Source organism: Salmo trutta, chromosome 1, assembly GCF_901001165.1.
Source record: "Salmo trutta chromosome 1, fSalTru1.1, whole genome shotgun sequence".
Taxonomy (NCBI): domain Eukaryota; kingdom Metazoa; phylum Chordata; class Actinopteri; order Salmoniformes; family Salmonidae; genus Salmo; species Salmo trutta.
In genome coordinates this window covers 54,022,755-54,035,029 of record NC_042957.1, presented here as the reverse complement: position 1 = coordinate 54,035,029, position 12,275 = coordinate 54,022,755, and the positions used below count along the sequence as shown (strand labels likewise).

At 40.0% G+C, this 12,275-nt stretch overlaps 1 protein-coding gene across 2 annotated transcripts in view; it reads right to left on the bottom strand.

Moving 5' to 3' along the window:
* Nucleotides 1–12,275, bottom strand: part of grin2ba (glutamate receptor, ionotropic, N-methyl D-aspartate 2B, genome duplicate a) — a 93,072-nt gene that overhangs the window by 72,058 nt on the left and 8,739 nt on the right. For both annotated transcript variants that reach the window (XM_029763419.1, XM_029763428.1), the window contains exon 2: nt 9,760–9,867. In XM_029763419.1, coding sequence (XP_029619279.1) covers nt 9,760–9,786 — 27 coding nt within the window. In that variant the 5' untranslated portion in view covers nt 9,787–9,867. The remainder of the gene's footprint in view (nt 1–9,759; nt 9,868–12,275) is intronic.

Here is a 12,275-nt window from a genome sequence, read left to right as displayed (position 1 = left end):
CTCCAATACCTTGACTTTGTTGTCCTTAAGGCATTTTGCCACAACTTTGGAAGAATGCTTAGGGTCATTGTCCATTTGGAAGACCCATTTGCGACCAAGCTTTAACTTCCTGACTGATGTCTTGAGATGTTGCTTTAATATATCCACATAATTTTCTTTCCTCATGATGCCATCTATATTGTGAAGTGCACCAGTCCCTCCTGCAGGAAAGCACCCACACAACATGATGCTGCCACCCCCGTGCTTCATGGTTAGGATGGTGTTCTTCGGCTTGCAAGCCTCCCCCTCTTTCCTCCAAACATAACGATGGTCATTATGACCAAACAGTTCTATTTTTGTTTCATCAGACCAGAGGACATTTCTCCAAAAAGTACGATATTTGTCCCCATGTGCAGTTGCAAACTGGAGCAGTGGCTTCTTCCTTGCTGAGCGGCCTTTCAGGTTATGTCGATATAGGACTCGTTTTACTGTGGATATAGATACTTTTGTACCTGTTTCCTCCAGCATCTTCACAAGGTCCTTTGCTATTGTACTGGGATTGATTCGCACTTTGCGCACCAAAGTACGTTCATCTCTAGGAGACAGAACGCGTCTCCTTCCTGAGCGGTATGACGGCTGCTTGGTCCCATGGTGTTTATACTTGCGTACTATTGTGTGTACAGATGAACGTGGAACCTTCAGGCATTTGGAAATTGCTCCCAAGGATAAACCAGACTTGTGGAGGTCTACAATTGTTTTTCTGAGGTCTTGGCTGATTCATTTTTATTTTCCCATGATGGCAAGTAAAGAGGCAATGAGTTTGAAGGTAGGCCTTGAAGTACATCCACAGGAACACCTCCAATTGACTCAAATTATGTACATTTGCCTATCAGAAGCTTCTAAAGCCATGACATAATTTTCTGGAATTTTCCAAGCTGTTTAAAGGCACAGTCAACTTAGTGGATGTAAACTTCTGACCCACTGGAATTGTGATACAGTGAATTATAAGTGAAATAATCTGTCTGTAAACAATTGTTGGAAAAATTACTTGTGTCATGCACAAAGTAGATGTCCTAACCGACATGCCAAAACTATAGTTTGTTAACAAGAAATTTGTGGAGTGGTTGAAAAATAAGTTTTAATGACTCCAATCTAAGTGTATGTAAACTTCCGACTTCAACTGTAACTATTCAACCACCTGCTTTAATACATGTTAGAATCACATTTGGCAGTGATTACAGCTGTGAGTCTTTCTGGGTAAGTTCTTAAGAGCGTTCCACAACTGGATTGTGCAACATTTATCATTATTCTTTTCAAAGTTCTTTAAGCTCTGTCAAATTGGTTGTTGGTCATTGCTCGACAACCATTTTCAGGCAAATGTAAGTCAAAACTGTAACTCAGCCACTCAGGAACATTCACAGTCTTCTTGGTAAGCAACTCCAGTGTAGATTTGGCCTTGTGTTTTAGGTTATTGTCCTGCTGAAAGGTGAATTCATCACCCAGTGTCTGGTGGAAAGGAAACGTAACAAGGTTTTCCTTTAGGATTTTGCTTGTTCTTAGCTCCATTCCATTTATTTTTTTATCCTGAAAAAGTCCCCAGTCCTTAACAATTACAAGCAAACCCATAACATGATGCATTCACCGCTGTGCTTGAAAATATGGAGAGTGGTACTCAGTAATGTGTTGTTTTGGATTTGGCCCAAACATAACACTTTGTATTAAGGACAAAAGGTTAATTGCTTTGCCATATTTTTTGCAGTATTACTTTAGTGCCTTGTTGCCAACAGTATGCATGTTTTGGAATATTTTTATTTTGTACAGGCTTTCTTCACTCTGTCAATTAGGTTAGTATTGTGGAGTAACTACTGTCATGACGTTGCCCTCTCTCTGGGTACAGAAAACACAGTTGAACCCCCTCCCTCTGCACCAGGCCTTTTCTATGCACCATTCCCCTACCTACCTCCCCTTACCCAGGCTGCTGTGGTGAGAGGGGTCGTAAAAATTCCAAAGGAGAATGTCCTGCCTCATGGCCCAGTTTTGAGACAGAGAGTGGTTTCATAGAAGAGACCAAAGGATTCTTCCACCTCACAGGACGGGGTAACCGAACAACATTTATGTTCTGGAGAAGGTATAAAAGATCGGTGAAGAATCCAGCTACGAACTGGTCCGTTGGGTACAATTTTATGAAACTCACGAGAGACAATATTGCCATATTACCATACTAAGGTTTATATACTAGCCTCAGCGATGAGACTTACATCTAATGGTTGTATAAAATGTATGAATAAGGATAAAGCTATTTGGAATATTTTGATGCTATGTACTGATGTTAATGTGATAGAATTGTATTTTTGTTCAAAGCTTAACTCAGTCATCGGCACGCCCCCAGGGACACAGACAAGACCTGGCGTCATGAGACAGCCTTTTTCTGTCATTCTGAATAAAACCCCCACCCAGGGTTACTTTCTTGAGACCAGGCCTCCACTCCATTACGAGTTGGCCAATAGGTTTGACCCTGCATCCCTCTACTTAACTTTAACCATACCACGTGGTTAAACTTTTAGACTATCGATACCGACAGAATAATAACAAGTCTTTGATATTAATGAATAGTCTGCAGCTAGAAATTCTATCATTGAACACGAAGACCGACGAAACATCCATTCTATAACAACATTAATGAATGTCGCTTTGAAAGATCCATTCTAACCGAGAGAGAGAACGCGGACAAAAACTCTCCAACAGGACAAAAACTCTCCAACAAGGATCCCGACGACACACTGAGCGTAAATATATATTGATTGCAATTGTTCCCGAAGGAGTGAGCGTTCATGTGCAAAGGATTAGAATATCAATTGTTAATATTTATCGACTCTGTGTGCCTTCTCCGCTGCCCCCAACCCCCCTGTTTGTATAACAAGCTGCCATGCCGGTTTAGCCCACTAGGGCACATTCCTCTACCATTTCTTTGTAACGATAACTACTGTTTGTATGCTTTCTGTGAATTACTTAGTTTAGTAAATAAATGATTTTAAGACATTTGATGCATGGATGACTCTTAGTAAAGGCTGGGTTCGTGCAGATACAACAATTTACGACGTTTGGAATGAGACTGGACGCGAGGTAAAATACACCATTTAAACCAGAAGATAATCGGCCTATACTATAATACAATATATAATGTTATAATATAGGAAAGTTATATTAGGAAAATTATAACTTTGTAATCTGAATATTTTCCTTGGTGCCCCGATCTCCTAGTTAATTACAGTTAAACGATTAATCAGTTTAATCGCGTAATAATAATAATAACAGGGAGTTATTTTGATAAACATGTCTTCAGTTTAATGGTGCCCAAATACACGACACTACTGTACAATGTTGTTAATCCATCCTCAGTTTTCTCCTATCACAGCCATTCAACTCTGTAACTGTTTTTAAGTCAAAATTGGCCTCATTGTCCTGAGCGGTTTCCTTCCTCTCCGGCAACTGAGTTAGGAAAAACCTCTGTATCTTTGTAGTGACTGGGTGAATTATTGATACATCATTCAAAGTGTAATTAATAACTTCACCATTCTCAAAGGGATATTCAATATCGACTGAGGGACCTTACAGATAGTTATATGTGTGGGGTACAGAGATGAAGTAGTCATTCAAAAATCATGTTAAGCAGTATTATTGCACACAGAGTGAGTCCATGCAACTTATTATGACTTGTTAAGCATTTAGGCTTAGTTATTGACTCAAGACATTTCAGCTTTCATTTTTTATTAATTTGTAACATTTTTGAAAAACATAATTCCACTTTGACATTATGAGTTATTGTGTGCAATGTAAAATGTAATACACTTTAAATTCAGGCTGTAAAACAGCACAATATGGAAAAAGTCAAGGTGTGTGAAGTGAGTACCGTCTGTATTTATCAAGGGGGAGGTGCGTCCCGGAACTATGTAGCAGGTAATCCACATTACCAGGCAGTTTAACTTTGTTGAATTTGGGACACTTTGCACTGAGGTGTTTAAGCAGCCACTGTGTTTGAAATTTGTCGCTTGCATGGCTGAGCGGCGGTTGAGAAGAGATTCAAAATAAGTTCTGACAATTATTCAGTTTGCTTCCCAGATAAAAAAAAGTCAGAAGAGGGAAAAATCTAAATCAAATACTGAAAATATTGCATGTATTCAACCTGGGGTTTGAAACTCAGTTGCGTTGCAGTTAAGCAGCGGATGTGACTAAATAGAAAATGACAAGAGAAACTGAGTGTTCCCTATAATACAGTGGTTAGACTAAATCTGTGCAAATTAATCTGTGGGAGGGTGACATCCACAGGGCAAAGCGGTGGTGCTGTACTTTTATAATCCAACCTTGATAAACAATATTCATTAGCTCTCAACCATGTTTGGCTTCAGTAATCAATGAGAGTTACATGTGAAATTGATTGAAAACATGCGATTATTTATACCAGAGTGCTTTAAATTATGTTGTTCTGCATTGGCTGTTCTCAGATATTATAGTATCACACACTTTGACGAGCGTGTTGAGATTGAACCCCCGTTTTCAATTCTACTCGATGCTGGTTACAGTGTAGCAACTTCTATACAATGTAACATCCTTGAGCCTGTCATTGTTTCATCAAGACATCGCTCCCTCTCCCTAATATAGGTCAGAGAGAGGCTCAACCAGTTATTCCTCTCAGTGGTAAATATATGTCTGCAGTGCCCAACACTCACAACTCACTGCTGCCACATTTCACAGATCTTGACAGTAACTGGATGGTAATCTCTCAGGGGAGAATTAGGTTCCTATTGGCAGTTGTGCTAGGAAAACTCCTGGGGGCAATTTTCCCTAACACAGTCCAATCAATAACTTCTAATATTAACTACTAGTCACATCAATCCTTCTGATTCCTTAGGGTGGCAGGGGTTGCTGGCTGGCGGGGTTACTCCAGCAAAGTGTCCATTAACTATGACATTTCAATACCAGTGGGAAGAGAGGCTGGACTATGGCAGTGATAGCCTCTTAGAAAAACCTGCACTTCAGGATTTTATAAATGTTTTATTTTATTTCACCTTTATTTAACCAGGTAGGCAAGTTGAGAACAAGTTCTCATTTACAATTGCGACCCGGCCAAGATAAAGCAAAGCAGTTTGACACATACAACAACACAGCGTTACACATGGAGAAAAAAACATACAGTCAATAATACAGTAGAAAAATAAGTCTATATACAATGTGAGCAAATGAGGTGAGATAAGGGAGGTAAAGGCAAAAAAAGGCCATGGTGGCGAAGTACATACAATATAGCAAGTAAAACACTGGAATGGTAGATTTGCAGTGGAAGATAGTGCAAAGTAGAAATAATGGGGAGCAAAGGAGCAAAATAAATAAATAAATACAGTAGGGGAAGAGGTAGTTGTTTGGGCTAAATTATAGATGGGCTATTTACAGGTGCAGTAATCTGTGAGCTGCTCTGACAGCTGGTGCTTAAAGCTAGTGAGGGAGATAAGTGTTTCCAGTTTCAGAGATTTTTGTAGTTCGTTCCAGTCATTGGCAGCAGAGAACTAGAAGGAGAGGCGGCCGAAGGAGGAATTGGCTTTGGGGGTGACCAGTGAGATATACCTGCTGGAGCGCGTGCTAAAGGTGGGTGCTGCTATGGTGACCAGTGAGATATACCTGCTGGAGCGCGTGCTAAAGATGGGTGCTGCTATGGTGACCAGCGAGCTGAGATAAGGGGGGACTTTACCTAGCAGGGTCTTGTATATGACCTGGAGCCAGTGGATTGGACAAGGGTCACTTACTTGGTATATTTGTACTGTACATTATATGATTGTGACATCACAAACTGGCTTTTAGGAATGTAAGTGTTTTGCTTGGTTGATATGGCAACCTTATAATGTATCAGAACACAGAGTAATGTACAAAATACTGTATGTAGACTATTGCATCTAGGAAAAGAGCCTATTTCTTTGATAGGATGAATTAAACCACAGTCCATCTCAAAGCTTTAATTTTTACCCAGAGACCACTGCCTCTGTAGTTAAGCAACGGTAAAAATATTGAATAACATTACTTTCACATTCGTAAGATTTATGACCGTAAAAAATGCTAAGGTAATCCCATACAGCAAATGTAGAACTTGTCCTGGCATATTCAAACAGAGTGTTCCATATAAAGCTTTGGTTAGTCTGTGAACATTCATATTAACGCATCACGCAGGTTCCACACAGGTTGTGAAGCTTAACGTTTTTGTTACTTCAAATACGTATGGGACATTTGAATAAAACGAACTCCCTGTGGCTCAAGTTACGTGCAGCAAGGCCTGGATTTATATGTCCAGCACCACAACATCATTGCTGTGTAATAACATCATTGCTGTGTAATAACATCGTTGCTGTGTAATAACATCGTTGCTGTGTTGATTCAGTTGAAGTCAGAAGTTTACATACACTTAGGTTGGAGTCATTAAAACTCGTTTTTCAACCACTCCACAAATTTCTTGTTAACAAACTATAGTTTTGGCAAGTCGGTTAGGACATCTACTTTGTGCATGAGACAATTAATGTTTCCAACAATTGTTCACAGACAGATTATTTAATTTATAATCCACTGTATCACAATTCAAGTGGGTCAGAAGTTTACATCCACTAAGTTGACTGCCTTTAAACAGCTTAGAAAATTCCAGAAAATTATGTCATGGCTTTAGAAGCTTCTAATAGGCTAATTGACATCATTTGAGTCAATTGGAGGTATACCTGTGGATGTATTTCAAGGCCTACCTTCAAACTCAGTTCCTCTTTGCTTGACATCATGGGAAAATCAAAAGAAATCAGCCAAGACCTCAGAAAAACAATTGTAGACCTCCACAAGTCTGGTTCATCCTTGGGAGCCACTTCCAAACACCTAAAAGGTACCATGTTCATCTGTACAAACAATAGTACGCAAGTATAAACACCATGGGACCACGCAGCCGTCATACCGCTCAGGAAGGAGACGCGTTCTGTCTTCTAGAGATGAACGTACTTTGGTGTGAAAAGTGCAAATCAATCCCAGAACAACAGCAAATGACCTTGTGAAGATGCTGGAGGAAACCGGTACAAAAGTATCTATATCCACAGTAAAACAAGTCCTATATCAACATAACCTGAAAGGCCGCTCAGCAAGGAAGAAGCCACTGCTCCAAAACCGCCATAAAAAAAACAGACTACGGTTTGCAACTGCACATGAGGACAAAGATTATACTTTTTGGAGAAATGTCCTCTGGTCTGATGAAACAAAAATAGAACTGTTTGGCCATAATGACCATCGTTATGTTTGGAGGAAAAAGGGGGAGGCTTGCAAGCCCAAGAACACCATCCCAACCGTGAAGCATGGGGGTGACAGCATCATGTTGTGGGGGTGCTTTGCTGCAGGAGGGACTGGTGCACTTCACAAAATAGATGTCAATTAGCCTATCAGAATCTTCTAAAGCCATGACATAACTTTCTGGAATTTTCCAAGCTGTTTAAAGGAACTGTCAACATAGTGGATGTAAACTTCTGACTTACTGGAATTGTGATACAGTGAATTGTAAGTGAAATAATCTGTCTGTAAACAATTGTTGGAAAAATTACTTGTGTCATGCGCAAAGTAGATGTCCTAACCGACTTGCCAAAACTATAGTTTGTTAACAAGAAATGTGTGGAGTGGTTGAAAAACGAGTTTAATGACTCCAACCTAAGTGTATGTAAACTTCCGACTTCAACTGTACATCTACAGAAACTTGAAGAATAGTCTTAGTCTCTTCACTATCCTTCCCTCCTACTTTATGCTAACTAACTCTCAGGATCTCAATTTTGCCTCTTTTTATGGATAAGTTGAAAGAAAAATCCTCTCTCTCTCTCTCTCTCTCTCTCTATTCAGCAAAGAGGGTAAAGCAGTATAAAACACTAGAGCAGGTGTCAAGATATTGACAAGATATATAACTCCATGTGTAGTAAGTCTTACTCATCCTTTAATCTTTTAATTAGGTTTTATGGTGAGGGGGAGGGCAGAGTGTGCTTATTTTAGAATATTTCAGACTATTTTCAAGATCAAAGGTTGTAGCTGTATTGTATTGTATATGCTACTGCATGTCTACCTCTGACATGTGTTGGGATCCATGCTTGTATGTGCTGCTCGAGAGTCTATTTTTAAACTGCTTTGATGACTTAGTAAAAGAAAACACAATTTTAAAAGGTTTCCTTTTTACCAGTTCAAATAGCAATCTATTCTCTTGCTCTCCATCTGCTTCGGCACCGTTCTCTCCATCAGTCAAAAGAAAAATGACTAACGCAAGGGCCAAGCCGCAGAGCATTGAAACATAACTGTGCATGGTAATGATAAAGGCTACACTAATACAATAAAGAGAAGAAATCCCATTTGTAATAGGTATACATGAGCTATAGATAACACCTAAAACAGATCTATGAACTAGAATTCTGATAGACCAATATCCTTATTCAAACCATTATTCTAAAATGTCCTATTTAGTTTCTAAGCTTCATAAAAAGACTAGAGAGGGAAAAAAATGATTGAATTTAGGACTAATAGCCTCACGTAGAAAAATATTGCTATTAAAAAGGCTTAAACACACTCGATGTAAAAGTTGGTGGAGTTGAATCGGAGTAGTGAAATGGATAATATTATTCAATAATATTGCTGATCTAGTTATGTTCTATATCAATGCGACATCAGCCGTTAGTAACACAGTAAAGAGTGTTCCATGAACAGTAAAGAAGGCCGTTGTAAGGGCAGTGCTTTTCAGTTATAGTAGTAATAGTGTAATAGCATTTGTAGTGTGCTAGCATCTACGCAGAGCCCATAAGAGAAGAATTTAGTTTCTCAGTCTCACACTCCGTACAGTGGCTCAGTCTCTTGAAAGTCACGCCTGATTAACAGTGCACGGAGAAAAAGACGATAGGAGGGTGGAAAAGGGGGAGAGCGTACGTTCAAAGTCAAAATGATAGTGAGAGTCAGAGGCTGCATATGAGAGCGGGAACGGGTATTGAGAGAGAGATGAGCTGAATGCATTGCAAAGAGGAAAATATGATAATGGGCCTGGTTGGTAATAGCTGTTTATGGGCCATTATTTACTGTTTCTGTATTCATATACGTAGCGAGCCCAATCTCAGTCAGACTTCAGGGAATAACAAATGTCTTCCTTCATCTTATCACACATAACAAAACACAGACACATAGGCCTACATACAAAATCTGCACACAATCTACACACAAACAAGCACTCACAAATGGGCACACCCTTTTGCGTCAGAATCTCATTCAACAAATCCTTTAATTGCTTGATCAATATCCGTAGAGCCATGCAAATTAAGCTAGTAGTCAATAGCGGCTAGGTCAGGTTTAATAACCAAGTAAAGCTCACACACTGACGCAGTCCATTGATCCAAAAACTTCACCACGCTAAAATCCTGTGCCCCTTTCCACCACAAGGCCTGCAGGTCGCACCCTGCACCACTAACACCACAAACCATCTCCACATTGATATGTTTATGCTGGAGATTGCAGTTTTATGGGACACCAAAAATGTGTAAACTTGGAGATGTTGTAGAATTTGAGATGATGTTGTTGACTCATTTTCACAGACGAGCAGAAGAATATCAACAGGAGACAAACTCTCATACATACAGTATCCCCAGTGTGTAAACTACAGTGGGTGACTAACACACACACAGGGATGAGCTGGGTTGTGTGGGTAGTTGCTGTAAGACAATGATAGTCTAAAAAAGGTCCATCAGTGTGTCCTACCTTGTGTATTGGCAGCCAAAATGTCATCCCTGCTTCTCAGAAGTAGCATGATGGTGTGGCCTGGGACTCCTCTCTCCCTCTCATAGCCTCAGACTGAGGGAGGGTGAACTGAGATGCACACACATGGAAAAAGACAAGAGATGATTCACAATAGCCTAATCAAAAACTTTAAAACTGCTCTGTCATCGAACGATAACACTGGAACCTGTTACATCTACAAACCAAGTAGCATTGAAGTATGCATTACATTATGACAGTTCATTTACATTTTGATGGCTATGATGATACTGTGCATGCAGGCCTGAATATCCAAAGACCGTGTGTAAATGGAAGGCTTTATAGAAAAAGACTCAACGCATCAATAAGGTATGAGACACATCAGGTAATATGAGCCATATTTTTGGTCTTGGATTTTATTTCATACTACATTGATCTCTTGATATAATCGTGTACATAGGCCTTTGAGATTGGCCATCCTTAGGTTCTCAAGAGCTAGCCTAAGGGGGCTTACAGCTTCCCACTCTTGGGTTCTCAACTGAAGGTATGGACCACAGCAGGGTCCATGTTAACTACAATCCCTATGCTCTGTTTTAACGTTTGAAAACGTTAATAATCCTAGCTTGTGATACATTTTTGGAAACATAAAGCCCTCTATTCTCAAATCAAAATAACTTCACAAATGTAAAATATACACTTACTGTACACCGTTTAAAACACAGCTGCAGTCAACAGTAGTTTTCAGCTACAACACTATTCTGACGTCCTTTTTCCGTTACACACAGGTGTTCAGGAGACACTTCGATAGCTAATTAAAACAGGTGGTCGCCTCTGTCTTCCGTAAACAAGGGCTGTAACATGGAAATATGGCTGCCCTAATCCTATACATTTAAATGTTTTATTCATTTAGCAGACGCTCCTATACACAGCGATTTGCAGAAGCCATTAAGGTTAAGTGCCTTGCTCAAAGGGCACATTGACCGATTTTTCACCTAGTCGGCTCAGGGATTTGAACCAGCAACCTTTGGATTACTGGTCCAATGCTGTAAACCACAAGGCTACCTACCGCCCCTGTAAAGGTGTGTAGTAACTCTTTTTTTTATGTATTATTATTCTTTCTCACTGATGTGAAAGTTAAGTTTTAAATGTTTCCAAAACCGTATGGCAAGCGAGGCATAGTGACGTTCAGACAAAGCTTCAGGACAGCGTCGGAGCCTTTGCCTTGGGAGGCAGACAGGTTTATGTACAGACAGTATACAGTGCCTTCAGAGAATTCACAACAACTAACTTTTTTCACATTTTGTTGTGTTATAAAGTGGGATTAAAATGTATTTAATTGTAATTGTTTATCAATGATCTACACAAAATACTGTAGTCATAGTGGAGAAAAAGTTCCAACATTTGTAAAAAAAAATGTATGAAACATAAAAAGCGTAATATATCTTGATTAGATAAGTATTCAATCCTCTGAATCAATACATGTTAGAATCCCCTTTGTCAGCAATTACAGCTGTGAGTCTGAGTAAATCTGCCTGTCGCTATTCGTTTCAAAATTGTTCAAGCTCTATCAAATTGTTTGTTGATCATTGCTAGATTTTCAAGCAGATTTACAATGCCTTTGAAAAGTATTCAGACCCAGTGACTTTCTCCACATTTTGTTATGTTACAGCCTTATTCTAAAATGTATTAAACCGTTTTTTGCCCCTCATCAATCTACACACAATATCCCATAATGTCAAAGCATTTTGTTCCGAAGACTTGTTCCGAAGCCACTCCTGTGTTGTCTTGACTGTGTGCTTAGGGTCATTGTCCTTTGCCCCAGTCTGAGGTCCTGAGCACTCTGGAGCAGGTTTCCATCAAGGATCTCTCTGTACTTTGCTCCGTTCATCTTTCCCTTGATCCTGACTAGTGTCCCAGTCCCTGCCGCTTAAAACATCCCCACGGAATGATGCTGCCACCATGCTTCATCGTAGGGATGGTGCCAGGTTTCCTCCAGACGTGACGCTTGGCATTCAGGCCAAAGAGTTCAATCTTGGTTTCACTAGACCATAGAATCTCGTTTCTCATGGTCTGAGAGTCCTTTAAGTGCCTTTTGGCAAACACCAAGCGGGCTGCCATGTGCCTTTTACTGAGGAGTGGCTTCTGTCTGGCCACTCTACCATAAAGGCCTGATTGGTGGAGTGCTGCAGAGATGATTGTCCTTCTGGAAGGTTCTCCCATCTCTCCTGGAGCTCTGTCAGAGTGACCATTGATTGCTTAGTTTGGCCGGTCAGCCAGCTCTATGAAGAGTCTTGGTGGTTTCAAACTTCTTTGGAACCATCTGTTGGTCACAGATACCTTAAAAAAAAGGTAGGGTTGTGCATCAGAAAACTAGTCAGTATCTGGTGTGACAATTTGCCTCATGCAGTGTGACATCTCTTTCGCATAGAGTTTATCGGTTGTTGATAGTGGCCTTTGGAATATTGTCCCACTCCTTTTCAATGGCTGTTAGAAGTTGCTGGCTATTGGAGGGAATTGGA